The 26,580-nt window shown below is 55.3% G+C and overlaps 7 protein-coding genes across 7 annotated transcripts; 1 reads left to right on the top strand and 6 right to left on the bottom strand.

The window, feature by feature from the left end:
* Nucleotides 1-2,546: 2,546 nt before the first annotated feature.
* On the top strand, nucleotides 2,547-4,665 carry OSH6 (Oxysterol-binding protein OBPa; the record flags this gene model as incomplete). Its single annotated transcript, XM_071055718.1, has 8 exons — nucleotides 2,547-2,592; nucleotides 2,761-2,835; nucleotides 2,891-2,996; nucleotides 3,078-3,188; nucleotides 3,246-3,524; nucleotides 3,584-3,833; nucleotides 3,881-4,194; nucleotides 4,248-4,665. The coding sequence occupies 8 exons, from the start codon at nucleotides 2,547-2,549 to the stop codon at nucleotides 4,663-4,665; spliced, it is 1,599 nt and encodes a 532-aa protein (XP_070911819.1).
* A 426-nt stretch (nucleotides 4,666-5,091) lies between these two features.
* Nucleotides 5,092-6,414, bottom strand: MFIFM68171_00295 (Alpha/Beta hydrolase protein; the record flags this gene model as incomplete). The annotated part of the gene is made up of 2 exons (XM_071055717.1): nucleotides 5,092-6,102; nucleotides 6,160-6,414. 2 exons carry the CDS (start codon nucleotides 6,412-6,414, stop codon nucleotides 5,092-5,094), a joined length of 1,266 nt encoding a protein of 421 aa, XP_070911818.1.
* A 1,596-nt stretch (nucleotides 6,415-8,010) lies between these two features.
* On the bottom strand, nucleotides 8,011-9,745 carry MEP1 (low affinity high capacity ammonium permease; the record flags this gene model as incomplete). Its single annotated transcript, XM_071055716.1, has 4 exons — nucleotides 8,011-8,229; nucleotides 8,289-9,227; nucleotides 9,297-9,628; nucleotides 9,700-9,745. 4 exons carry the CDS (start codon nucleotides 9,743-9,745, stop codon nucleotides 8,011-8,013), a joined length of 1,536 nt encoding a protein of 511 aa, XP_070911817.1.
* Nucleotides 9,746-13,033: 3,288 nt separating this feature from the next.
* On the bottom strand, nucleotides 13,034-15,287 carry MFIFM68171_00293 (3-phytase; the record flags this gene model as incomplete). Its single annotated transcript, XM_071055715.1, has 7 exons — nucleotides 13,034-13,600; nucleotides 13,662-13,778; nucleotides 13,833-13,921; nucleotides 13,977-14,184; nucleotides 14,243-14,334; nucleotides 14,393-14,555; nucleotides 14,646-15,287. The coding sequence occupies 7 exons, from the start codon at nucleotides 15,285-15,287 to the stop codon at nucleotides 13,034-13,036; spliced, it is 1,878 nt and encodes a 625-aa protein (XP_070911816.1).
* A 659-nt stretch (nucleotides 15,288-15,946) lies between these two features.
* On the bottom strand, nucleotides 15,947-18,352 carry MFIFM68171_00292 (CRT10-domain-containing protein; the record flags this gene model as incomplete). Its single annotated transcript, XM_071055714.1, has 4 exons — nucleotides 15,947-17,066; nucleotides 17,122-17,867; nucleotides 17,929-18,201; nucleotides 18,269-18,352. The coding sequence occupies 4 exons, from the start codon at nucleotides 18,350-18,352 to the stop codon at nucleotides 15,947-15,949; spliced, it is 2,223 nt and encodes a 740-aa protein (XP_070911815.1).
* A 1,041-nt stretch (nucleotides 18,353-19,393) lies between these two features.
* On the bottom strand, nucleotides 19,394-20,647 carry MFIFM68171_00291 (Glycoside hydrolase family 5 domain-containing protein; the record flags this gene model as incomplete). Its single annotated transcript, XM_071055713.1, has 1 exon — nucleotides 19,394-20,647. One exon carries the CDS (start codon nucleotides 20,645-20,647, stop codon nucleotides 19,394-19,396), a length of 1,254 nt encoding a protein of 417 aa, XP_070911814.1.
* Nucleotides 20,648-22,277: 1,630 nt separating this feature from the next.
* On the bottom strand, nucleotides 22,278-24,005 carry MFIFM68171_00290 (Frizzled/smoothened-like sans CRD protein B; the record flags this gene model as incomplete). Its single annotated transcript, XM_071055712.1, has 4 exons — nucleotides 22,278-22,748; nucleotides 22,809-23,579; nucleotides 23,641-23,882; nucleotides 23,939-24,005. 4 exons carry the CDS (start codon nucleotides 24,003-24,005, stop codon nucleotides 22,278-22,280), a joined length of 1,551 nt encoding a protein of 516 aa, XP_070911813.1.
* Between the last annotated feature and the right edge of the window lie 2,575 nt (nucleotides 24,006-26,580).

The raw sequence follows: 26,580 nt of genomic DNA, 5'->3' as shown, positions 1-26,580 counted from the left end.
TGCGCGAGGTTGGTGGTGAGAGGCGGACAACGACAGCTGTTGGCGAAACCTTGCTGGCGCTGCAGCAGTGGGCAGCGGCTAACGTTAGAGTCGTGTTTAGGCGGGGCAGGGACAAGCCAGAGCGAGGGATCGACTTCCTAAACAGGGCACGAGGCGCCGTGTTCTGCATCGGCATTGGGTGTTCTGCGCCTCGGACTTGGCTACCCCAACTCCTCGTTCAGCTGTTTGCAAGACCCGAGGACGGCCTCCCCTTTTGTTTCCCCTTTCTTCCCAATCAAGTCCGCCCCGAAGCGCACTATTTTCTCACTTGGTACCGACCACAGCTACTGGATCTCGAAGGGCTTTTATGTTTCAGCATCAGGAACGGACCCCTCTGGGGTCGGTGTATGGCTCCACTCCACATCTCCTTGGGCAGCCATCGGCCGTTTCCAGGGCCAAGCCATCTCCCGGTTGGCTGCACCCTTAATATTTCGTGTTTGGGCACGACCTCGTGGGGCGCATCCGTATCCGAGTCGGCTTCGAGCCTAGGCCCGCAGACAATGCTGGTCTAGATCACGCTACACAACTACACACATAACCTGACAGGTCAGCCAAAGGCAATGCAACCGCAGCATGCGAGCTGAGAGACGGAAGGATATTTTGGGTTCCTGGCTCTCGGAACCTGGAGACGCTGGGCCGGACCAGACGCCAATGACTTTTGGTGGCAGTCCATCTGAAACCATCGGCGGCTGTTCATCCTGCAGATCGATAGCATCAGACACTGGAGGTCCTGCGTTCGAGACAGAGATCCCCATGAAAACCCGGTCATGGGGTCCGAACCTACTACCGTACCTTAAGTAACTAATAATTTCCATGCATTACCGGTTTTTGTTGCAACCCAAATCAATGATCGAACCGGTGTGCTCACAGAGTCTGCCCCGAGCATCAAGCGAGGTAAGCCGAAGGAAAAAAAAAAAAAAAAAAACCCATGGCCATGCTTCTGTGTGCCAGTCTCACAATACTGTACAACACAGTACAGTACAACAATGCAACTACTTTTTATACGCATAGCACCGAGCTTGTCGAGACACTATAGTTGCTTGCTTGATAATCGGCGGTCTGACCCACTCTGGGACATTGTTCTAGGACTAGCCGATGGATACATTATAGCAAGTTACCTTGGTAACAATAGGTGTAAACATCCCGCCAGCGAATGAACTGATCGACGAGACTTGCACAACAGCTCTCTACTATAGCTGGCTATTGTTGTTGTCGAAGTAGGGATAACTAAATACCCTAAAGCGGCCTCCCGTTTTTAATGTGCGTGTCAGATGCATGTCAACCAAGGCAATAGCGGTGCGCCGCTCCACATAGAACGTCTTGGGTAAAAAGTGACGGCCCGTCAAAAACCTCCTGCTATACCGTAGGTAATATAGAGTTAGTTACTCCTGAAGCTTTTTTATTTCTTTCCTTTCTTCTTCCCTCTTTAATACATTCTCGATAGAAGTTAAGATTAAGCTCTATATTTTGAGATGCTTTGTACGGTCCGAAAAGATGCTTACACTCAATGAAGGAAAAAAAGAAGAAAAAAAGGGCGAAAGCATGAAAGAAGACTATCATCTTTGGTAGGCTAGTAACCAACACCGGTAGGGGTGTAGAGCATGGTTAGATGTGGTTGTAGTATCACGGGAACAACAGTGTATTCCGTTGGAAAGGACTTCCTTTTCAGTGCGCAATTCTAATCACAATATACTATTTGGGGGGTAATGGCTTGATTTATCTGGAGTGTTTGTACGAGGGTGGGATGGTTGCCTAGGTTAGGCACAGTACACATCTTACTTCGGTTGTACCGATCGACAGAGTCAGCATGCGCAGGCCTCTTCTTTTAAGTCCGCCATGTGCGTAACACTCATCTCAAAAAGTGGGGGCGGGGTAGCTGAACTATTACCGGTGTCTCAAATATCGGAGCGCACATCAAGACTCCATTGTCTCTCCACCACGTGGGAATTGTGTAGAGATTGACGAGAAAGGAGAGGATGCGAAAAAGGACAACCAAGCTCGAGTTCCCGGAACATGTGATAACTGCCTGGTATTTTCTGCATCTTGTTCTTCTCAACCATAATCCGTTGCCTCCTGAGCATCCTTGCTTCGACCCCAATCTCCGAATGGGCTGAACGCCCAGCAGCCCAGCAGATGATGTCGGGGTCTCGGGACCCCACGTCATTGCTTGTCCCACGGCGGCCCCCTCCATGCCCCGCCCGAGTTCGCTCCCGTCATAGCTTTTACCAGCTGCGAATCCCGCTTGCCGTCAACAAAAGTACCTAGAACTTTCTCTCTTAGCCCGGGTGCTGCCTTGTCGACGACGTAATCTCTTAGCCTGACTGGCACTCAAGGCATCCGAATTCGATGTTTCCTTCGCGGTAGACACTCGTAGCAGCGTTTTCCTGTAAGGAATAACATTGTTAATTCCCAACAAACCTCAACCCCACTTTTTTTTTTCGTCGTCCTTCTATTTTCTCTTCTCAAAAAACTACCAGCGAAGGGCGGGTGTATCTGAGGACTTCAAGATGATGGGTCTTGTCTCTGGCCGCCGCCGGACATCTTCGAATGCCAGTGAGTCGCGTGCGAGTCTGCTCTGTTCTGGTCCCGTTTTAAGCACAAGACGTTCATAGTGGGTGGACCGGTTGAGCTCCTCCGACCCAAGACTGGAGGCAAGGGACCGGAACTTAGCATGACATATCTCCACGGATATACACTGACACTGGTAATCCAACATTCCAGGCAGTCGATCCTCTGGCGATGGAACCGAGTCGATCGAAGATGATACTCTCGTGGTCGAACCCGACCAGGGAAACGGTGTGTCCCCCGCTCGCATCACGACGACATCGGATAGGTGCTGACTCCAATCCAGTCCTGTCGCACCTCATATCCCAACTGAGACCCGGTGCCGACCTCAGCAGAGTGGTACTACCGACTTTCATCCTGGAGCCGCGCAGTATGCTAGAACGGATTACCAAGTACGCCACTGCCGAATGCTTCGATCTACCGCTTTCAAAGCGGTTATGGAGGATGGATTGGCTCTAACCAACACCGTGCAGCTTCATGTGCCACCCAGAGATGCTCCTGCCCATACCCAAGATCGATGATCCTGTTGAGAGATTTGTGTCGGTAGTCAAGTTCTACTTGAGCGGCTGGCATATTCGTCCTCCGTGAGTGCCTCTCCCTCTAGGATGAGCCACGTATTGTGCTTGCTAACTCCGCCCCAGGGGAGTCAAGAAGCCTCTAAACCCCGTCCTTGGTGAGATATTTACCTGCTGCTGGGAGTTCCCCGACAACACGAGGGCATACTACATCTCGGAGCAGACGTCGCACCACCCGCCAAAGTCGAGCTACTTTTATATGGTTCCTGGCCACAACATAAGAGTTGATGGGACTCTAAAGCCCAGAAGCAAGTTTCTAGGCAACTCAGCTGCCAGTATGATGGAGGGCACAGCGATTTTGACGCTCTTGGACCGGGGGAAAGATCCCAAAAAGGGCGAGCGATAGTGAGCTTTTCTTACATACCTTGCGACTAGGCAGAAGCGCTGACTCGGAGGTGCGGAAGCTTTCTTACGCAACCCAATATGTACGCCAGAGGCATCCTGTTCGGGAAGATGAAGTATGAACTCGGAGACCACAGCTATGTGCGGTGCCCCGAGACAGGCCTCTCGGCCGACATCGACTTTAAAACCAAGGGTTGGGTTAGTGGCACTTACAATGCCATTGGCGGTACGATTAAGGACGATAATACGGGAGAAATACTCTACGAGCTCTCCGGATTGTGGAGCGAAGAGATGTCCATAAAGAATATGAAAGTGAGTTTTGGAAGGGCTTCTAGCGCCATCAAGCTGACTATGGGCAGACCGGACAGAAGGAAATGTTCTTCAATGCCTTACGAGCAAAGCCCAGCCCTCCGATATGCAGGCCCATAGAAGAACAGGACGAAAGAGAGTCGCAGAGACTGTGGGCCAAAACTGTGCAGGCTATCAAGGACCGCAACCACGAACTAGCAACTGAGGAAAAGACAAAGGTCGAGGATATGCAGCGCGAAGAAGCCGCCGCCCGAGCCAATGATGGCGTAGAATGGCACCCCAGGTTATTCAGGAGAGTAAAGGGTGGCCCGGGTGGCCCCGAGGAGGGCGAAGAAGACCTCGAGTGGATCATTAATGCGCAAATGTTGGATAATCCGATACTCTGCTGCCGAGGCGCATGCTAACCATTGTGAGCAGAGATGGCGCGACGCCCGAGAGGCAAGCCGCCCAGATCATGGCGATCTACCCGATAGTTAAGGGCCAGAAATTCAGCCAAAAGAATATGATTCCTCCCAGGGGCTCCATATCAGAGCCGAGCGCTCGGTCGAAAGAAACCCATCCCAATGAAGGGGACCTGATCGATTTTGGCGAGGACAAGACGCCGTACGAGACGCCGCTACCGTCGGAGCAGAGCCGAAGCGAGAAGCCCCCTCTCGATCAGTCCCACAAGAGCACATCCGAGATTCAAACGATGCTTGACTCGACAGGAGGTCGCGCCAAGGAAGGGCCCCTCATCGATTTTTACCATGAGCTCAAGAAAGACCTACCAGTGGAGACCAAGCGATCAGATTCTGAGCACGAGTCACAGGACGAATTCGTCGACGCCCGGGGCTAAAGCTCCCGGCCACAGACTCGTTCCTAACGAGGAACCGTTCCTTGCAGGTCGGCGGTGTGGAGGCGTCGAAACTACGTGAAGAGGGTGATAGAAATGGCCATCGCATCAGTGCCATGGGTGTGCGGAGAACGAACCGTCCGGGCCGGTCTAGTTGGGTGTCGCATAACGGTGGATATGATACCTTGCAGCTGCATTTCCTTTGCGGTTTCGAGGCGCTGGCATCTTGGTTGCTGTGGGCTTCTACCCAGACCATTTTGTACTGGTCTCCTTTTTTTTTTGGTGCATCTCGATGGATGAATTCCGCAATGAAATCAAATGCATAATCTTGCCCGCTCTATGGATATCTAATGCGTATGTGCTAGCCGTGGCCTCCCCGCGCCCTGCCTGCTATCGAAGTCAAACCCGTCACACCGCCGCTGTTACTGATTACATGCCCCAAGCGGCGTACATCTCCCTCAACGTCTCCCTAGCGTATGTCATGGGGAAGTCGTGGCCCCCTGGAACCAAGCTCCACCGCACACGGTCTGGCCCTCCCACCAGCGGCAGCGCGTCGGCCGCGTACTCGTCCGGGTCGATAATCTCGTCGTCGCGGGCGAGGATGACGGCTGTGGTGCCCGGCTCGCGACGCGCCAGCTTCCGCCACGCCTCCTCCTGCCCGATCAGCGGCGCGTCCCTGATGCTCGACATGAAGGCCGCGACGAAGCCGTCGTGGTTCGACAGCTGCCAGTGCACGTGGCGCAGAACCCGCTCCTCAAGCGCCCGCCGCGACTCGCCGAAATCGCCGTCCCACTCGTCGTTGCCGTCGCCAGATAATAGGGAGTCGGAGTCGACTACTTCCGTGAGGGAGGCGGATACTGGGTCGGGTTTGGGCTTGGTATCGGCGTAAGTATTGGTGGCAGCCGGGTCTGCGCCGCTGCTGTTACCGTTGGCACCGCGCCGGCTGGTCGCGCGGATGGGCTTCTGCAACCGCTTCTTGGTGATCCAGCTGAGCAGGCGGGGCGGGACGAGGCCCGACGTGAAGACGGCGCGCATCACGATGCCAAACGACTCCGGCCGGATGAGCCCTGCCGGCGCGAGCAGCACGAGTGAAGAGACCAGGTGCGGGAATGACGTGGCGAAGTGCACGGCGATGCCGCCGCCGAGAGAGTATCCTACTAATTTGAAGGGGTTCTTGGGGTCCATCCAGGACGTCTCCTCGGCCGAGGCTAACGCCAGGAGGATCTGCGTCGTGTACAAGCGGGCGTCGTGTGGGAGGTCCGACGGGTTGTCCGAGAAACCCCGGCCGAAGAGGTCAAAAAGCATGACACGGCAGCCCTTCTCTGAAACGAGGGCGTTGGCTAGCTTGGTAAGGGTCATGCAGGAGGTGGTGATGCCGTGGACAAAGAGGACTTTGTCACCCGTCAGGGGGCCCCATTCGTATACCCTGATGGAGCCGTACTAGAAAGCTGTGTTAGCCAGACGAGTACCGTGAAACGGGGAAGAAGTGGGTCGTACGGGTGTATCTACGTCTCGTGCACCGGCGAAGCTATCCGGTTTGTACTCCAACTTGTCGAGCTCCTCTTGAGAGAGGCGGGGTAGAACAGTGCGCAACGGGTTGTAGAGCCGCTTGGGCGGTGTCGGCCACAGAGCGCGGCTGAGGAATTGAAACAACGCCGCGGCCGCAATGACAGTGCCTGCTATTATGAAGCCTGTACTGCTTCCGCCCTCAGTCTGCGCCGGCGAAAAGCCGATGCGGTGAATGAAGCTCATGGCGTGACGAGAGCACAAGTGCAAGAGGTTGCTAGTTTCCTTGGGCAGCGCTGCTGTTGATAAACCTATAGCAGATAGACCAAATGAATGTTTGTCTTGAGGAAACTTCAAGGCAAGCGAGAAAAAGGAGTGAGATTCGGCGCATAACCAGCGCCAAGTGAACGACACGGCGCCGGCCCAAAAGTGTCCAGATCACACGCCAGCCCAGGCAGGCGCTGCACCCACGTGGCGTCCAACAGGGTGGAGCGAGCAAGGCGCGATGAAGGCCGCCTATCTTACAGAAAAAATGAAAGGAAAGGACTCTTATAGAAGTATCATTACAACGACAGAACCCGCCTTTTCCAGGGACGTGACGCGCTCGCTATCGGTTTGTTTGAGCCATCGAGGCGAGGTGGGAGAGCCGAGCCTCGGGAAAGCAGACGCGATTGCGCGAGGCTGGGGTTAGGGTTCTCTACGGGCTGAACCGTAAATCGACCGCTCTGACCGAGAGATAGCCTCAGCGGTCACCTTCCACACAGGCAACAACATCCGATAACCAACCGTCCATCTCTCACTTCCCCCGGCGCCGCAACCGCCTTGGCAACTGCCCCCGGAGCCCGGAAGCGATTGCCCCACCTGTAATGGAGGCGCGAGCGGGGGGCCCGTGTCCAGCAGCCTCCGAGAGCCTCTCGCCTACAGTACCCGGATGACAACGCGGACTCCGCTTTGCCGAGCCGTGCCGGCCCAGGCCCAAACTCTTCGTTCACTTCTTCTTCACTCCGGGGTTTGAGCTCTGTAAGCCGCCTCATTTACATGTCAGACTAAAGAAACGGGATAACAAGCCTTAAAACGCACGCGTATTAGCTAAAACGAAAGCCACCGTTTATGTTCCTTTCGATATCACATGTTTTCTCGTTTACCGGGGATGGAGTGAGGCGTCATCAAATGTGACTATATCAGGTTCCCCCACAGCCCAGCCCTGAACCTGCCCGTCGCCGCCGCCGTACGCATGTTGCTAGTACTCATGCTTTACCGTGACATCGCCGACAGCGCGGCATTTGATCGCGCCAGCGGTTTGCCACTCCTTTCGACCAAAGATAAACCCAGGACTCCGTCTGCAGCCAGCGCTGCTTGTTTTCGTACCATTTTTGACTCGGGAAATCCCGGCGGACTTTTTCCAACTAGTGTAGCCGGGGGGGTTAGTGGGTGGGCGCACCGGGGCGGGCCCTTGTCAGGCGTTGAGAGATAGCATGCCAAGTTCGTGCAGCGGTCATCCACGCCTGTCACGAAAACACCGATAAGACGTCGGCCACGGAAATACCGCAAACAAATCTTGGACTCTGAAACCAAAACTTCAACCTCAAAAATTTCTGCGAGCAAGCAGGGGTATTATACAACGATATGCCAACTCAGGTACACACGCCCGAGTCAAACAGAACTCGATACAAAGACAGTAAAAAGAAGGATCCAGGCGATCTGTGGTGTAGGCGACCGGCGCTCGCGCCCAATCTGCCCTTCCCAGTGCGCCCCTTGACCAGCCGCTTTCCCATGCAATAACCCAAGTTCCCATGTACCAAAACACGCGTCAATCAACAAATTCATATATAGCGTTGGCCTCTATTCTGCCGCCTCGGCCGCCTTTTCTTTCGTCGCTAGTTCTGCCGCTGGTTCCGACGGTGGCGTGGTTGGAGGGGTAACTTGCGGGCTGGTCGGCCCCTTCCGAGCGTTGTCGACGAGGTCCTGATGCCCTGCGATGCCGTGCTGAGGGACGATCACGGCCCCGTCCTCCTTCTGATCCCTATCGGCTGGAGTCCAAGCTAGGTAGTCACGACGGACCTAAGTGTTATCGTTAGTAGGTAAACGAAAAGAACCCGGACAAAATCGCCATCTCATACCTCGACGTAGTCGTAGGCGAACTCGCCGTGTTGGTCATCGTCCATGCCGAGAAGCTCCGCCTCAGATGAAGCCCGGAGGTGCAGACCGGGAACTAGATCAATCGCCTTGGCGATGATGGCCGACATGACAAACGTGTAGGCACAGCCAGCTACGATGTAGGCGATCTGGATGTACAGCTGCCTGAAGTTGTGGTTGAGGAAACCTCCCGCGGCCCCCATGTTGACACCGTCCAGGCCAATAATGTAATCAGCGGCAAAGAAGGCGTTGAAGATGAGCCCGACAATGCCGCCGATTGCGTGTTCGGCGAACACGTCGAGAGCATCATCGATGCGAATCATAAACTTGACCTTGGTGCCAAAGTTGCAAGCAACTCCAGTGACAACACCAAGAATAATACTAGCCCAAGGGGTAATCACACCCGAGGCCGGGGTGGCAGCGACGAGACCCGAGATGGTTCCCGAACACCAGCCGACAAGCGACCACTTCCGGGCAAGGCGGAAATCGAGCAGGCACCAAGTCATGGCCGCAAACATGGCGGTCAAGCAAGTGTTCCAGCAGGCCATGGTGGCGCGGAGATTGGCGCCAAAGGCGGAGCCACCGTTGAAGCCGAGCCAACCGAACCACAGAAAAATGGTGCCAAGCGTGATGAGAGAGATGTTGTGCGGGCGGAAGTTGAGCATCATCTTCTCGTTACGGCGCCCGAGGACCCACGAGTATGCTAGGGCCGAAACACCAGATCCGATCTCGACAGGACCGCCGCCAGCGTAGTCGAGGACACCGTATTGGAAAGCCCAGCCATTGGCGCCCCAAGCCCAGTACGCAAGCGGGCAGTACACCAAAGTCGCCCAGAAAAAGGTGAAGACCATAGCCGGAACAACACGGCCGCGCTCGGCCGTGGCTCCGATGACGAGGGCTGCTGTAACGGCGCAGAATTGCATCTAGGTCATTGTTAGCCAAAGCGTCCACGCTTGTCTCGGCCCGGACCCCCGACTCCGAGTGTGTCTCACCTGGTAGAACGAGTACAGGAGCTCGGGAATGAGCGGTGATCCGGGCGATGGTTCGCCGAGTGTATTTCTGAGGCCGAATTTATCGAGGTTGCCGATGAAACCGTTGGTGGCCGTGCTGCTGAGTGCGAGGGAGTAACCCCAAAAGTACCATTGGAAGACGATCACGCTGAACGACATCATGGTAACCCAGATGAGCGACAATGCCGATTTCCTGCGCGCAAGACCCGAGTACAGGAAGGCGATACCGGGTACCATGAGCAACACCATCGCCGATGAGACGATGATGTATGCTTGGTCGCCCGCATTGAAAGGCAAGTTGAGGTTGTCGACGGCTGCAACGCGGTGCCGGGTCAATACGGTCCGTCCCGGCCCTGAATGGGGCCCCAATCTGGCGCTGACTTACCTGAATCCGTGCCAACACTTCCGCCGCTGTCGTCGGCAGTTGACATGATGGGCGCTTGTGGTCCTTGGACGGACGGTCTTATTAGGGGATTACGTTTGTTGTTTCGGAAGAGGATGGCGACCGAAAGAAGTCGTATTGGCTTAAACAGTGTGAATATAGTGGTCGATGAGGGATCCAGGAACCGATGGAAAGGAAGCGAAGGGGGTACGGTTATATGTTCGCGCTTGAACACAGACCCGCGAGACTGCGTAGTTAGTAGATTGGTAGGTGAAGAACCACGGCCGAGGGTGGGACGAAGCCCAAGTATATAAATGAAGGAACAATACAGCTCACCCTACAAATGCCCGCGGACACGCAATGCCTATCAATGGGCAGAGTGGGGAGCGGCAAAACCCTCGCGCGCTGTTGCGGCAGGCAGAGCAGGCAGGCATTCGAGGCAGGAGTGCCCCATGCAAGGTGCGGCGGCCGGATAAGCCAACCAACCCAAAGCTTCCTGAGATAAGGTACCCAACATACTTGGTGCGGTAGTCCGATGTTCGCACGTGGGTTCCGCTCGCCATCCCAGATCCAAGCTCAATCAAAACAGCATCATGTTCAATGCGGTGGACTCGATCCGCGGCAAATCCCTCTCCGACAATGGCCTGGAAAAGCACGCCAGCATTGGCTCGTCTACGGATATCTCGCCGTCTGGGTTCATCCCAGAGACCTTCCAGGGCTGCTACGAACAGTTAGTGGCGCAGGGATGAGTGACTTTGAGGAGTGGGACGACCCCCGCCCCCGGCCTGCTCTCTCCCACACTCTCTGCATGGACCAAGAGCATGCACTCCTCTGTATGCTACCTTTTGGCGTTTCCACTGTTTTGGGACGGTAAAACGCGCCCATATGTCTCATGTCTAGCGTTCCAAACTTAGGATCCATCGTCTAGAGACACAGGAATCGGCGGGGCAGACCGGTAGACCCTTGACGATGGAAGCCTTCCCCGCGGTGTAAGACAATGAACGAGATTCAAACCCCCCACCCACCTCAGCCTTGGTATCATGGCTTCATTGACCAGGCTGCCGGCTTCCCAGCTTTCTGACCTCTGGCGGGAAGGTACTCTGTAACCATACGCTCCAAGTACCTGACGTGTGGTGCGTAGTCTCCCTTTCGAGCTGTGCAAAACGATGGACCGCTCAATATGATGTAGGTGTGAAGTGGGGGTCGCAGGCACACGACCACTCGGAAGTGGCGTTTCCAGGCTGACGGGTGTCCAAGTTGACCGTCTCTAAATGGCACAGTCTTTGGAATGTGTAATGCCTCCCTCATGGATAACACTCTCCGAGGTTTTCCATGCATTCACTAATTCGGCTTAGCTGTGTTCATCAAAACTCCAGGTATTGTGTGCACCTTCTATCCTATGTTCGCGGCAGCCAGGATTGCTTTTTCAGTGTCGTCACCCGTCGATCCCGACCGCAATGACGGGATACATCGTCAGTGACACAAGGTTGGGCTGAGAGTGATGCCTCTCACGGCTAGCTAGCTACCCCAAGAAATCGATGTTGTATGATGGAGGTGGCAGAGATAGCCCCACTAGCCAATGGCACTTGGCGATCGGAGTTTGTTCCTGATGAAGGGCTGGGCATCCGTCCTTGGCAGCGAGCTCCAACTGTTTCTGCAGGGTCGGTTACATGAGGCGGTACGGCCCCGCCCAATTGAGCTCACTCTGTACAGTACATCTTGATTTTGCCGCGCTCCCATAGAAGGAATCTTTTGTGACCCCTAACCTCGTACCTACCTGGAGCTCTTGTTACTAAAGAGGACGAGACTGACGAAGCCGTCCCCGGGAGACATGGCCGTCCTTCGATACAGCAAAACAACGATTTTTCTCTCGGACAAGGATCTGGAACGGGGAGGCTAAGCGAGAGCCAGGGACTAGCCGGGGACGTGGGGACAGCAATTCTCATTACTAAATAGTTTCCTTCAGACAGCGAAAATGTTAGCAAGGTCCAGTAAACGCGCCGTGCGTCTCGGGCTTGTATCCCGCTGGCCAAATCAGAGCTCGAGATCTCTCCTTATCTGGTCCCCACTTTTTCCACAGATCTTCCACGCATCTCAATCCAAGGGCACCCTTGCGTTTTTTATCATGCCGAGTTTCTGGAGCCAAGACTGATGTTTGAATCACGACGCTGACAGCGCGTTTTTGCGGGTGATCTCTCTCCATCTAGCGGGCATATCTAGCTGGACATTCGTGCAGAACAAACCCTACTATGGCTGCCCCAACACACAATACATTAGACGAATGCGACCTCCTTTCAAACCCAGGCCAAGGTTGCTTAATCTACTCTGAGTAGTGGCTCGATAAACGGCAGAGCACGAAGACTCGTTCATCCACGTTCAGACTGATTAAAGGATACAAGGTAAAACCCGGCCTGGATGGGCGTATTCCGAAAGAAGCAAGCCTTGTGCTGTTAACGCTTATCTGCGTGGCTTCCTAGCGTTGATGCACCCCAGAAGAGGGTTTGGTTCTGCCAATTCCCCACTTGAGCTGGAGCGGAACGGTGCTGCAACCAGGAGCTGAAAAGCGGGCACCATGTTTGCCAAGAGATAGGCTCCCTTATCTGGAGAGCGCGGAGCCAATGGCGGGGCGCGGGATTGCGCAAAGCGAAATGTCAAAGAGGCCTGGATAAGGCTCGACAAGCTGCGGGACTTGGCTGCAGGGGCCCGGCGCCTCGGTTTTAACGTCGCACCGCGTGCGGAACACGGGAACTTGTTTCGAGCAATCAGGTCAGCTGTCGTAACCATTCTATGGTCCAAGATACAGCATGTCTGGTCACTGTTGCCCTTTTTGGGCTTGTCGTATCGCCCAGGCTCGAGCCCGAGGGTCTGGGCATTATTTATGTGTTTCTCCTAATCCCTTGACAGCCCACACCACCTGCCTGATAAGCTCGTTGATACGGTTCATTCCGATCTAGACAACGCTCCGGCGACGGAAACCGGGAAGCCGACTGACACAGCTGCGCTGTACTGCAAGCGCTCCACCTACATTCGCTACGAAATATGGGAATGTGGCGCCACAAGAAACCAGACCATGACAATTACCAACTCGAGTACCTGAACGTGAGCCCGAGACACCGGCCGAACTGCTGGCGAAGGTAGGTATGTAATTACAGTACCCTTCCAACCCAACCCCGCCGCCCCCGCGGGGTAGCAAACATCTCCATAAGCTCGTCCCCATCATTGTAAGAGCAACAACCGCTGCAGTGTTCTACAAGAGTAGTAAGCAGTTAATATTACACGCACATTCCCGGCAACTATACGACAAAATCATACACGAAATCAACAGCGGAATCCCCACTTAAACCGGCGACCCATCGACGACAAACCCGTAAGGCTGCATCTCGTAATCCCCGAAACACGCTTTCTCGAACTGCGCTCGCCCTACCATCCGATCCTGTGCTGCCAGAAACGCTCCCAGCTCACACCACCCATCAACTCTCGACGCATCACACTCCGGCAAACTCCAACCCAGCGGGATGGTCCGCTGATTCAGCACAAAATGGATGTATTTGGTCTCGTCTCCGTCGCGGAGGTATCCGGATCTGTCCGCCAATATGGGCCGAGGTGTACGGATAATCTCAATGTCGAGTCGCGCGCCAAAGGGCGTCATGCGCGAGACGGTAAAGTTGTGTGGGCCGGGGAATCTCGACGGGTCGAGAAAGCCGGCAAACTGCCGCAGGCCAAAGGCCGTCAGCACCGAGATGATATTGGTGTCGTGCGAAAAGTCCAGGTAAATGCTTTGGTTGAGAGGAAAAGTGACTGTGTTATTGTCGAGCGTCACATTGATCTGTGAGCCCGAGTATCCAAGCGTGTGGTTGCGCAGACGGGCGACGACTTCCTGTTGGTAACCTATACCGACAGCACGCTAGGAACCGTAATCAGCACGGGCCCATTTTGCTTGACATGGTGGGTTATGAATTGCTCACCCCAGTGGGAGACCCGAACGAGTGATCGCCGTAAAAGGCGAGGTCGACCGAGTATCCGAAGCCGGCCCATTCCTCGTAAGTGAAAAGCTCACAGAAGCGGCTGAATCCATAAGCCACCTGCAGAAGGTCAGCGAGCCATCCAGAACGCGCTTGGTATCCCAGCCGACTGACCGTTTCGTAGGCGCACATGGTCTGCGCGGCATAGCTATCCTCGATTGTCCACTCGAAACCGTCAATGAGCCCGCCGAGACGGGCAGTAGCTGTGGTGTGTTAACAGTGTGCCCGAGTTATGCGGTTGGAAGGGATAGGACGGACCATTTTGCAGGTAATTGTTGATCCAAATAATGGCGGCCCCGGTGCCGGATCTGACCTTGTGGGAATTGGGACAGTTGAGATGGCCGGCTAGCGAGTTGTTAAACTTGTCTTCTTCAATGATGACTTCAATGGTGGCATTGCGCGTCCATTGCAACCCAAAGAAGCCGGCCACGAAGTACTCGGCCGATTTGAGCATGCGGTCTTGAGTCTGTCCGGACCGGTTAGCACGCTGTATGCATCTTTCCCAATCTGTGTAAAGTAAATACCGTGGTGCGGACGATGATTTTGCTGTTAGGGTTATACAACTGGGAATACATGTACGAATGTAGAACACCCGAGTCGAAGAGTTCTTGTCGACCTATTCGGCAACTGTTAGACACCACACTCTTAGTCGTTTCCGAGGGACCAAAGCTCACCTTTCGGCACCAAGATCTCTTCTCCCAGTTGGTACTCCCATTCATTCAGAAACTCCAGCTCACCCTTTGCCTTGAACGCCTTTCCGGACCGTCCAACCTTCTCCCCGAACTCGACCACGTTGGCTCCCTGCGTAGGATACCTCGCCCCATGCCTCGAGAGCATCTTTCCAACTCCTCATCAGCTTCCGCACGCGCGCTTCACGTTCTTCAATGGACACCGCTGGGGGTGGGGAGGGGGGGAGAGAACGCTTACTTGTACCTGCACAATCTCCGCCCCCTCCGGAAGCGGCCACTCACCGACCCCAAACCCATCACTAGGCCGGTACGGCGCCAGATAGCCCATCATGCCAAAAATGCCCACGTCGCCCTCCCGCATCCCTTCCACTGGAATGGCCGTCTGCAGCGGCTCGTTGGGGACATAGCCGGTTGGCGCGCCCGTGCCGGTAGCAGTGGCGTCGACATCCCACGTCCTCGTCTGCGCCAAGAAGGGCGCCTTGCCCGTCCTCGTCGGGCCGGCCCACAGCTCCGGATACGTCTGGAAATACTGCGGGACCTTGGGCTTTGGCCCGCAGCCACAGTCGTCTCCGTCCCCCTTCCCGCTGGGGGGAGAAGGCGGGTTATGGCCATGGTGCGGCGGCCTGACGCTCCGGAAGATTGATGACACACCGCTGTTGGCCGCGACGAGGACAACTAGCAAGGCGATGGCACACAGCACCAGCGAAGAGAGGAAACCGGCGAGGAAAGTGAGGTAGTCTCTTAATGTCGGTAGAGGGTGTTGTTTTATGAGGGTGGGGACCGGGTCCCGGTCTGACTCGGCTTCGGTGGTCTCGTCGCGGCCCGGGACCGGCGCGTAACCCGACGCTTCTGGCTTGGATATGGAAAGTGGGTTCCGCATCTTAATGTCTTTTTCAATGTATAAACTTGACGGGGTAGAGCTGCTGGCCCATTTGGCCTACCATAGGACCAAAAATTGTAAATGTTGATTGATGGTCGGGCCCGGCGATGCGAGTGGTGAATCTCAGATTCGATGGTATGAAGTCCGAGGGTGGACGTTGAGGTAATGGATATACTCACATTACGTGAACCTAAAACAGCGACCTGCAGAAGCGCGCATTGACTGCCCTCCGCTTATGTAATGTACTGCACAGGTAAAGGGAAACAAAATTTCCTGCATTTCTGTGTGGCAAACGGAACATTGGATAGAGGGAAAACATAGTTCTTTCCAAAGCGATAATACCCTGCGTTAACCCACATGGCACTATGAAACTGCATTTCGTTATATCTTCCAACCACACTTGTTGGGCCTGAATGCTAGTTAACGTGATTTCAGTTCAAGGCCGCAACGGCCTAATACATGTATTCATTCACCAAGGGATCTTAGTCGAAAGTCGGAGAGATAGCCCAAACCCGCTAAAGGCAGCGCTTGACTAGATTGCAGAAAAGGCAAAGCCACAGAGGATCATCTGGGTGGCGGGTATCAATAACTCCCAAGCCTGAATTCAGGAACCAAAAGTACGAACCGTAAACCGCCTCATTATCAACACTCCCCGAAATCTAGAATATCATTAAATCCCCGTCGCCCAGGCCCCTGGAGATATCATACATGAGGATCGTGTGATCCCTGTAATGCAGCATCAGCCGGTACATGATTGGCGGCGTGCTGCCGCGTGGAGGGTGCAAGTTGAGCCGTCTGGCCCGGTCGTTGGGTACCGGGGACATGGCGATACCGATCAGGGTGCAAGCTGGACGCAGTGCATCTTCGGATCGGCGTGGCAGCACACGCTCAACGCGGAAGCCCCGTCGTACCCTTATGTGCTGGAACCTCCCAGCCGTCTTGGTCGGCGTAATGAGGGCGACCCTGCCCACTGGTGACCCAGCAACGACCAGGTTCAGCTCGGGTACGTGAATAATCATGTTCACCCGCTCCGAGTAATGCGGGTGAAGCTCCAACGGCGTACTGACCCCCGGGCGATTGTGAGACGTCAGGACGTACTTGCACACGATGCTGGTTTCTGTATGATCAAATGGCTGAAGCTCGATATCCATCAATGAGGTCCGGAGAAGGCAAGCCCCCTTGACAAGGTGAGCCGGTAACTCGGCTTTCCCAAAGTCAATGGCTTTCGTTCTTCTCTGCCGTTCCCCGTGGAGTCTGCTGAACTCCATGTGCAGACTCGTGTTCCCATCCAGCCGCCGCACCTCCCCAAAGCTAGGAATAATCGACCGGCTCAGCTGCGCGCCGGCCGTAACCTCGATCCTGGAAACCGCTGCGTCGCATAAGGGTTCAACTACGGGCAACTTGCCACTCCAGGTGCCAGATACCGTCGATTGCGTCAGCGATACTGCTGCCTGCTCCAGCACCATCGCCATCGCCGTATCCTCTAGTTCGTCCTCAGACTCGCTGGTTGTCTCCCACACGTTGAAATCATCGTCGAGGATGGAGTCGCCCTTTTTCTTTCCGCTGTGGACTCCGGCATAGTCATACTGAGCCCGGTGCATCAACACGCTACCGGCATCTGGAGCCAGATCCTTGATATAATACAGACTGCATGTGGTCTCCAGCCAACCGGCTCTCATGGAAACGATCTCGTTGCCCGGTAGCCCGAGGGCATCGCCGACGGTCTTCGTCGGCTTGAAACTATTATCCGGGAGAACCACCACACCCCACCCCCTAGAACTGTGATTCTGTCAGTACAGGCTCGCTTGGCCCATAGCAGAAGAGGAATCCATACCCCTGCATTCTGTCCCTGACCGGGTAGTCAGGCCAGTGGACGGGAACTGCACCAATCTTCCAAATGTCGAGAAGCCAGGCATTGCCATAGATATCTACAGCTACGACTTTGTCTGCCTCGCCTGCCTCGTCGTCAACAAAGGCAAGGTTTGGAATGTTGTTTCCTTGGGGGCCCAATGGCAAGGTAATCCTCCACGTCCTCGTCCTCGACTGAAAGTGGCGCTGAAGCTCCAAAGCCGTCTGGTCGTTCAAGACACTGGGAGAGTGGTCCGCCTCGGGTGACCTGATGGTCACCTTGTTGTCGCTAACAGCGAATGCGAAGACGGTGACCTCATGAAGGTTCGAGCCGACGGCAATGAGGCGGGATCGTTCGTGGACTCCCAGTCCCCATGCTGACTTGCCCACGTTATCATGGAAGAACGGTTTGGGATGCGCTGCACGACTGTGGCCCCGGCCGGGGGCATGTCCATGATCGCTATTTGCAGCGATGCAACGAGCGATAGCATGCGTATAATACGCCGTGACATCTCCGTCGTCATAGGCGAATAAGACAATCTCCAGGTTGCCCAGATTCCCCACTATTATGTGATTAATTTGATGCCCAAACGCCGGATCGATGTAGCCACCATATAGCACAGCCAGCTTGGATGGTCGAGGGTGAAGGATAAGCGACGGCGGAGGCAGAATCCGTGGTGCCCTTTGTGGCTGGAAGACGTAGACTCGGTCTTGGTATGCGGCGAAATAGAGCTGTTTCGTTTGGAATTAGCATAGCACGCGCTATAGGACTGCTCTGCCTGGCGGTTCCTACATTGTACCGTTGCGATAGCGTTGTTAGGTTACATCTCGAAGCCGCTACCCGCGGAGGAAAGGAGTGGTCGGCCTCCGGCCCAGACGATGCGGTGGTCGTGGTAGCTTGTCCATCAAGCGCTTCGTACACTTCCACGTCGGCCTCGTCCTCGTTGTCGTATTCGTCGTCGCTTTCATCCTCGTCCTCATCATCCTCCTCGTCGGAGCCCATCTCGTTCATTTGAGGGCCCTGGAATACCCAAGCCTTGATCTCCTCGACAGCATCCGGACCGAACTGGTCGCAAAACAACGAGTTAGCCTGATTTACGCACCCGCTGACTGGGCCAACGTAATGTGCCTACTCGGCTCGTGGCAGTTTGGACGTGGCACGTCGGGCCGACGTAGATCTCTGAATACCCCGCCTGGGCATCTGCCTTGGAATCCATATCAAGTTCCGTTGACCGACCCTAAGGTTGCTAGGCGAGCGTGGGACATTGTTTGAGGGAAGGCTCAGGGCTAGGGCGCGATTAACGATCGATGTGTCTTGGATGGCGAGAGGGTTAGTTGGGAGAGTTTGCGTTGTTCGGGTGCTGAGTCCGGCCAACAGCACATGCGTGCCTTAATAACGTCGCCACTGAGGCTCAATACCTATCGATAAGCTGGGCATGCGGGGCATGCACAGTTCACAGTGCCTCTCCCTGGACCCAACGCGAAGACGTCACTGCTACTCTCTATCAATGTATGCTCTCTACGGTACCGAATTGTAAAAATGGCGCGAAGAATAAGGCATAAGACTAAGGTTACCAAGCCAAAATATTAAAAAATTAAAAAAATTAAAAAAAATTAAAAATGAAAAAAAAAATAAAAAAATAAAAAAATAAAAGTAATTCACAGAGAAAGGGGACGCCCGCCCCCCCCCCCCCCCCCCCCCCCCGTTCCCCGTACACCAGAGCGGCACCATATATTATGGTTCGGGGTAAGGATACCCAGAGCAAACTTACCTACCTTAAGCGTCCTGAGTGATTCATTAAGCAGTTCGCAGAGCAAGGGCAAAATAAGTGGATGCTTGGACGACACTAGGGACCCAACTGCAACTTCTATTCCATCTTTTGTATGTATATGAAACGCAGCGTCGGCCAAACCATCCCAAGTCGCCTTGATTCTAAAATCTGTTGGTATCAAGAGAGTACACAAGGACACGCTGTGGTCAAACAACCCAAGCTCAAGATCAGCATCCCGATGGCTCATATACCCGCTGGTGGGTATACTCGACATGCTGCAAAAATGCGAGATATCTTCAGACGTTTTCTGAGAGCAACTCCCCGCCCCCCCTCCCCCCCCCCCCCTCTTTCTCTTTGGGTAAACCTATGGTGAAAATGTCGTAGATACTCAGGAACCGCATTACCCCGAAATATCTTCCGCATGCGGAGACGACGCCCAACGCCGCAGCGCCAGAAGCGCTCAAATCAGAACAAATCCATGTGCCCTCATTTCCCCCTACCAGCCCGCATGAGCTCCGTCAGATCCTTCATCCGGTAATCCAGCATGGGCGTGACCCAGTCGTCCTCTACGAGCGAGTAGGTCTCCCTGTCGTTGTCTTTTGGCTTGCGAGGGTTAATCGCCCAGTAGCCAAAGTCGGCGTCGATCGTCTTGAGATAGCGCAGCAGGTTCGCCCAGTAGTTCGCGTCCCCCTGCCCGGGCTTGTCCGGCGCGCCAAACTCGCCCACCCACACCGGCGCGATGTCCCCTTCGACCAGGTACGCCCAGTTCTTGCGCATCGACTGGACAAAGGACGGATACGTCCGCTTAGAATACCTTCCGCCGAGACTCCCCCACCCGCTCCACGAGTAGACGTGCGCGGAGTAGACGACCCGGTCGGGAACATCCAGCACGACCGGCCTCCTCGCGACGCCCGTCAGGTCGTTCCCCGACTCTGTCCCGCCCACGATGATCAACCAGTCCTTGTTCATCTTGAGCAGCGCGTTACCGGCCCTCTCGGCGGCGGTCGCCCACATCTCCCACGTCATGGTCCCCCACACGCCTCGCACCTCGTTACGCAGGTCCGCCCCGATGACGAGCGGGTTGTCGACGAACCGCCCCATGACCTCCTCCCAGTGCTGTACCCACTCCGCCTCGGTCTGTCGCACCCGACACATCATTGCCGGCAGGTGGTCATTCGCCCATCCCGCATCGCACGGATCCGCCCCGCAGCACCAGGTGGCGCTCGTAATGTGATTGTTGACAATCACGGCGATCCCCTGCCCGGTCAGCGCCTCAGCGACGGCCTGGAACACGTCTAGCGCGCGCAGGCCGACCAGGTCCGGATTGGCGCTCAGCAGGTGCGGGAGGATGGTCGGGTTGGTCATGGCCATCTCATCGCTGTAGGGTAGCCGTACCGAGTTGAAGCCCATCTTGCGGATGGCGCGCGCAATGTCGTCGCGGTGACGCACTTCAAGGCCACCTGGGATGAACAGCTCGTCCGACGCGCCGTACCAGTTGACGCTCGCGAGTTTGAAGCGCCGCCCGTCTTGGTCGACGATATCACGTCCCTGCGCACGGAGCGGTAGGCGGAACTCGGGGGCGGAGAGGAATGTATCATCGAGGGGCGGCGGTAGCGGGCGCTGGGTGAAGAGAAGGGCGGAGCGGTCGGGGACCCATGGTATTGCCAGGGCGGCTTCGGAGCGATGAAGGTGCAGAAAGAGGCCGCTTGCCAGCAGAACTGATAGGATGAGGACGTACATTGGCGTGGGTGGGCTCCTGGTGTTGTTACCGCCGTAGATGCGAGGTATCTATGCTCTTGCGGACGGGCCTGCCGTAACTCGGAGGGTGAGAGAACGATGCCGGGGAAAGAAACGTCTTGTTAACGGCAAGAGACCAGAGAAATGCTCGCGCTCGCTTGCGTATCGCTGGAAGAGGACCGTCGAAACCACCGACGTCTGGTTTTGCATATGCTATCACGCCGCCTTTGCCCAGACATCAGCGCCCCTATCCAGCGAACTTCGAGCGTTGGCGTCGATTGCAACAGTCCTCGACCTGTTTCTAGCAAGGGCGGCCGCAGCCGGAACTGTGCATTGGCGAGGATTGGCTTTCCTTAATTCTACAGCTGGCGTGTCTGAAAGAGACACGATGTTGCCAGGAATCGGACGAACAGATCGGTAGGGAGAGGGCAGGCTGGGATTGTTGAAGAGGGGAGAGGGAGAGATGATGCTGCGAGCTGAACAGCGTGCGGATTAGCTAGCATGGCCAGGTGTGCTGGCGAAGGTGCAGGTGACTTGGGGGCCCTGTTCAGCGGGCAGCCCGGAGGGTGCGCAGCGCAGCTTCAGGGCAGCACAGGGCTGACAGCCGGCCCGGTCGGCTTCGGGCTTCTTGGCACGCTGATTCCTGCATCCGTATGTCGGTCATCTGGTTGCATTTCTAGGGCGCTCGAGAGGCAAACTCCGGCCCGGCTGAAAAATCGTCGCCGTCAGGAAAATTTGAGACACGGCAGTGGAATACAAAGTTAATCAGTTTCGGGTTCTAAATCCTATTTGCGAAGAATTTTCTTTATACTCCTCTCTTTTACCTTATACTACAATTACCAAACCTGAGCGGGACGGGCACTTGCTGACACTGCCATAACCACAGCGCCGTCGCAAATGGGAAAGTCCTTGAACCCAGCCCCGACCCTTTAAACGTCCTGGGTCCTATGCCGTGGCCCCCCGAGCTCACCCAGGCGCTCCGCATGGCACCATTGTGCCCGGCATCCTCAGGTTATAGATTCCTGCCACGACTGGCAATCCAATCGCTAGCAGTGACAGACGCGACGCCACCCATGCCAGGGTCGAAACACCTGCTCTGGCCATTTGGCAAGTGGGCCAGACACGGGATCAGACGCCACCAATGGCGATCCAATCACTGCGTCCGGCCGTCCCGAGAGATCCGTCGATCATATCAACAGGTCTAATGGCATACCGATGGAACCATTCGTTCCTCCACAAAATCTCACCCGTTCTTCATAGAGTCGTCCAGGTTTTGCTGATGCTGACCTAATCTACTCCTTTATCGACACCACCGCACCGCTTTGCAGGCCAAATATGCCTGGACGCCGGTCGGCGCGATGACTGATAAACCCGGTACTGGGTTTATTGCGACAGGTGTATCCGGGCGGTGCCAGCTAGAATCCCCATTCACTGGTCTCCTGGCATAAATACAATGGTTGGGGGCTCTAGGTGGCCGAATGTGCGGGGTTGAATCGAAATGTACCGGGCGGAATGGAGTCGGTAGATGCTTCCGCTTTCCGTCGGTTTCATTATCCGAGGCTGTAAAGGGAAGCAGAGTAGAAAAATAGATAAAAAATATATATCAAAACATTGTCGCGTATCGTCGTGAATTTCATATCCTGTTCATGCCCAGCGGGTTGACATATCGGTCCTCTTCCGGATACGGAGACTGTCCTCGAGCGTATGTCTCCCGAGCATCCCATGTCACCGTTTGAGGCGGGCGCGGACTTGAGAACGATCTTGCGGGGGTGTGGTACCGTGCCGTTTGGCCAAAGTAGTCGGGAGTTCGACGGCCCTCGTTGTTGGGTATGTAGTCGTGATGTATCGGGCTTCCCACCGGTGACCTAGCATATGTCGGCGAGATGGGAGTCACTAGGGAGGGTGTTACTGAATCGTCCATGGTCTTCCCGGAGTCCCGGGACAGCATCTCGTACGAACGTGTGTCTTTCTTGAAATCGTCCAGCCGCGCGTCGACTGAGACGAACTCCCTCTTGCTCCTGTTGGGAACCGAGATTAACAGATCGCGCCAGCCCGTGATCATAGACCACCGGCCGAGGAAGAAGGCAAGCCAAATGCCGTTCATCTAATCATGACATAATTAGCAAATGATATTCGGGCAAGTGAGGGAGGACCCATAGTTTACCCCTAAGAGGAATAAGACGGCGCCAACAGTCGCCTGGTTGACAACGAGTGGTTTGGCCTCTTCCAGGCATGCATTCTTGTCTCCACGGCTAAAATACAGGCAGGTGACCCAGGGCATTGCGATGCTCTGATCATGCTTGACCTGCTCTACCGTGTTGTCCTGGAAGACGAAAACGACCGAGAAGAAGATGACGTCGGCGATGATGATGAGCACGATGGCAATGCCTCTCCATTGCAGCGCGATGACACGTCGAACACGGCGGTAGGCCTGCTTTGGCGTCATGGTGCGGATGCTGTTTGTGTAAGAAGGAAGATTGGAGCCCTCGGTCGAGGCGCTATTGTCGGCAAGCGAGGCGAGATAGACCTTGATGCAGTAGCCAAATGTCGCGAACTGGATGATGATGGTGAAGCCCGCAAACACGAGCAAGGGGATCCAGAGGTCAGCAAGGCTGTTTCTGTGGTTGATGTGACACGTTTGTCCGAATCGGAAGGACACGCCGCTCAAGATGAAAGCGAGGACAACACCGACGGCGGGGAGGCCCCAGCCGACAGCCTGAGAGAACCACATGAAATTCCGGCCGACAACCAATTGCCAGCAGATCTGCAGGTGAAGAGAGAGCGCCCGCAAGAACACCCACATCACACCCGCCCAACCTCCCATGATGATGAAGAAGCCTGACGCCGCACACATCGAGCTGGTCTGCATCGAATTCGGCGTGATTGTATCGTAACACTGTTCGGGGTTTCCTGCCAGTGGGATGACGAAACCGAGCTGTGAACCGACTTAGCATCTTCGATATATCAATATTACCGGACTGAATCCTAAAACATACGTTCATAAACATCACGGCTGCGGTGAGGCTAATACTCAGGTAATGCCTGAATGTCTTGTCGACTGGCAGGACAGCCCACGACAGCAGAAGGACGACGCAGCAAACCGTACTTGCGACAGCGACCCAGTTCGCCGCCGCATTCATGGTCTCGAAGCTGTCGGGATACGCCCATTGTGTCATTGGACATGGTAAGCAGCACGTAATGTTGCCCAATACCGACGAGCATAGCCTCCCTTCGACAACTAAGAACGTGGCGTTAGCCGCTTTGCGCTTAAGACATCGAGTGCGAGCAACTCACAGCCTCCATCTGTGAATAAGGTATCCTGGAAGAATGGTGCGGGGCAGCCGCCCCTGTCGGCCGACATGTTGATATCCGCTCGTTGAGTCCGCTAGAGAATCCGCGGTTCCTCTGTTCCAAACAAATGACGTACTCGGCCCTCTTTTCCTGGCAGAGCCAGTGCCCAGGCGCGACTCGAATGCGCTCGTTCCCAGCTCGTTCCTTTTGAGATCCAGCTCCGACTTGGGAAGACACTGGCCCGATCTGGATGGGCGAGGGTAGAGGCCGTGGGCTCGATCGAGTAGTAGCGTGCGCACAAACGCGCAGTTAGGGACCCATTGAGTTCAGATACCGGTCTTGAGGTAGGTTCTGGTCGGATTTCGGGGTGTCGTCGAGTAATATAACCGGCCTTTTATTCCAACAACGCGGGAGAGCGCTAATATGACGTACAAAGGCCCTCAAACGGCACGCAAAATTAAGACAATACTAGGATACAACGGGGTGGTAATGAGAGTTCGTTGGTACCAAGAGGGCGAGCCAAGTCTCAAACAAGGAGCGGGTTCGAGATGCTCGTCGCCGACGTGCGAAGTGAACAAGAGGGACAATTTCCAGAGCGAGGAGGGAGGGAGAGGCACGGAAGGGTACCTCGTTGAGGGGGTGTGGAACATATGTACAACGGATCCCGTCGAGATCTGTCTCTCTGGGGCCCTCCGGGGTGCGGCCGGGGAGGGGCGCAGAGGGTGAAGCCGGACAGGTCGAACCAGAACACCAACCAGGCAAACGAGTGGTGAAAGGCCATTCCGCCAAGTGGACCGACCAACAGGGACCAACAATTTGGCCAGGTTGTTCGGCGCGGTTGAGCGGGGCCCTGTTCCATCGAGCCCCGGAGTTGGATGGGTTGGTGCCCTGCCATGCTCTCCAAAAGGTGCAATGTGCCCCGAGGTTGGATCGGGATCACGGGCTCTCATTGGGAGGCCAGGTGGTGGCAAGGGTCTAGTCATGATGGGGGGGATGGGGAGGGGGCTTACCGGGAGGGCCAAGACACGCAGGAGGAGGCCCGTCTCCGAAAACCACAACCTTGCTCTGGCTGCCTGGGGTGGTCAGCCCCACCCGCGATTTACAAGGATGCTGCGTTGTTCGATTCGCTTGGCGAAATTGCCCCACGGCAGCTCTCCAGACCTAACATAGTATTGCGCCCGCACTGTGCGACACCACAGAGCAAATTGACGGGTTCGAGGCCGAGAGAAACTGATCTGGGCGCGCATCGACCGCTTCGCAGCCAAGTCAAAGGACCGTTTTGCCTAGCACGCCTTTCTAACAGCACCTATTCAATAATATATGCCGTCGCGTGGTGCCCACGGCGGGCGGCCTGGTCGCTTGGTGGCTAACCGCGGACCGCCTCAACGGGCCCGTCAACTGCCGGAGAATGGCCATCAATTACGGACATCACACCTAATAATCAACTGGCTGGCTGGAAACGCACCGCAACCCCCCTGCGGGGTCGGTTTTTGCCTCGCACCTCCGCCACGGACTTGCTGCAACATACACTACTATTGCATGAGGCAAGATAATGTCAGAAACACGAAGGGAAAAAAAAAAAAAAAAAAAAAAAAAAAAGGAAAAAAGGAAAAAAAGGATAAAAGGGAAACGGAATGTTGGTACGAAGAGTTGTTTTCCCGATGACGCTAACCCCATGCTATGGGGTGATGTCTACCGGGTAGACGCCTTTACCGAGCAAAGCCAGCGATGTGCTGAGGCTGGCTGGTTCCCCCTCCCCCACAAAGAGACGTCAGAAAAACTGTCTCGGACCTCTCCGAGCCCAAACAAATGCAAGTCAACAAACAGAGAGGACTTGGCTAAACCCGGTCCGAACAGTGGCTGTCCGGATGGCGGCTGTCGCACGAGGCGATCAGACGCGCCGTCGCCCGCCCCGAAGACGCATGTCCAAAGCCCAGTTCTCTGCGCAGCGGCATCATGTCGCTTGCTGCCTATTTCGCCACCTTCATATTTTCTCTGGAGAGAGTCACATGAAGAGTTCGGTTATCAACCCAATGGGGTGCAGGAACCGACCTCTCGGTTAAGAAGTTAAGAAACTAAGCCCTCTACATGAGTGCAAAGGCGACCGAGGTGACCGGCTAGCGGTTCACCACGATGATGTTGGTGAAGGCGAAGGGTCGGCCCCGAACCTATATTATGTCGCAGCAGGTGTTGGCGCTGACCACCAGACAGTTGGTCGCACCGCATCGTACCGACGCCGACGCCGACGGCGTAGTTCCGTTGCGATCCCGCAGACGGAACTGGCCTATCATGGTATGGAGTGATTGGTCCCAAACATCTTGGACAGCCCGGCGGGCCAAGCTCTGCTTGTGCGTCAGAATGCCGTGCCTCTCAGAATAGCCTTGCGTAATCTTACTTGATTAAAGGGAAATTGACTGTTAGTTTACGCTCTGTCAGCAAAGTCGGTGGCACATTACGCCTGCCGAGCCATGTCTGCCATTCAGAATGAATACGATTGTGTCTTTGGAGTTCGATGGTGGTCGAGTCGTAAGATTCCGAGTTTGCCTTTCGGATTCGAGACAGAGGCTCGTAGGTCGTGAACTCATCTCGTTACCGACGCGGTCTTGGACAACCCCTTTTTGGTTTCCCCTCTTTCTATCTTTCGC

This window comes from Madurella fahalii (genome assembly GCF_045866475.1).
Source record: "Madurella fahalii IFM 68171 DNA, scaffold_1, whole genome shotgun sequence".
Lineage (NCBI taxonomy): Eukaryota > Fungi > Ascomycota > Sordariomycetes > Sordariales > Madurella > Madurella fahalii.
The sequence above is the reverse complement of the archived record's forward strand: the minus strand, read 5'-3'. Positions and strand labels throughout refer to the sequence as shown.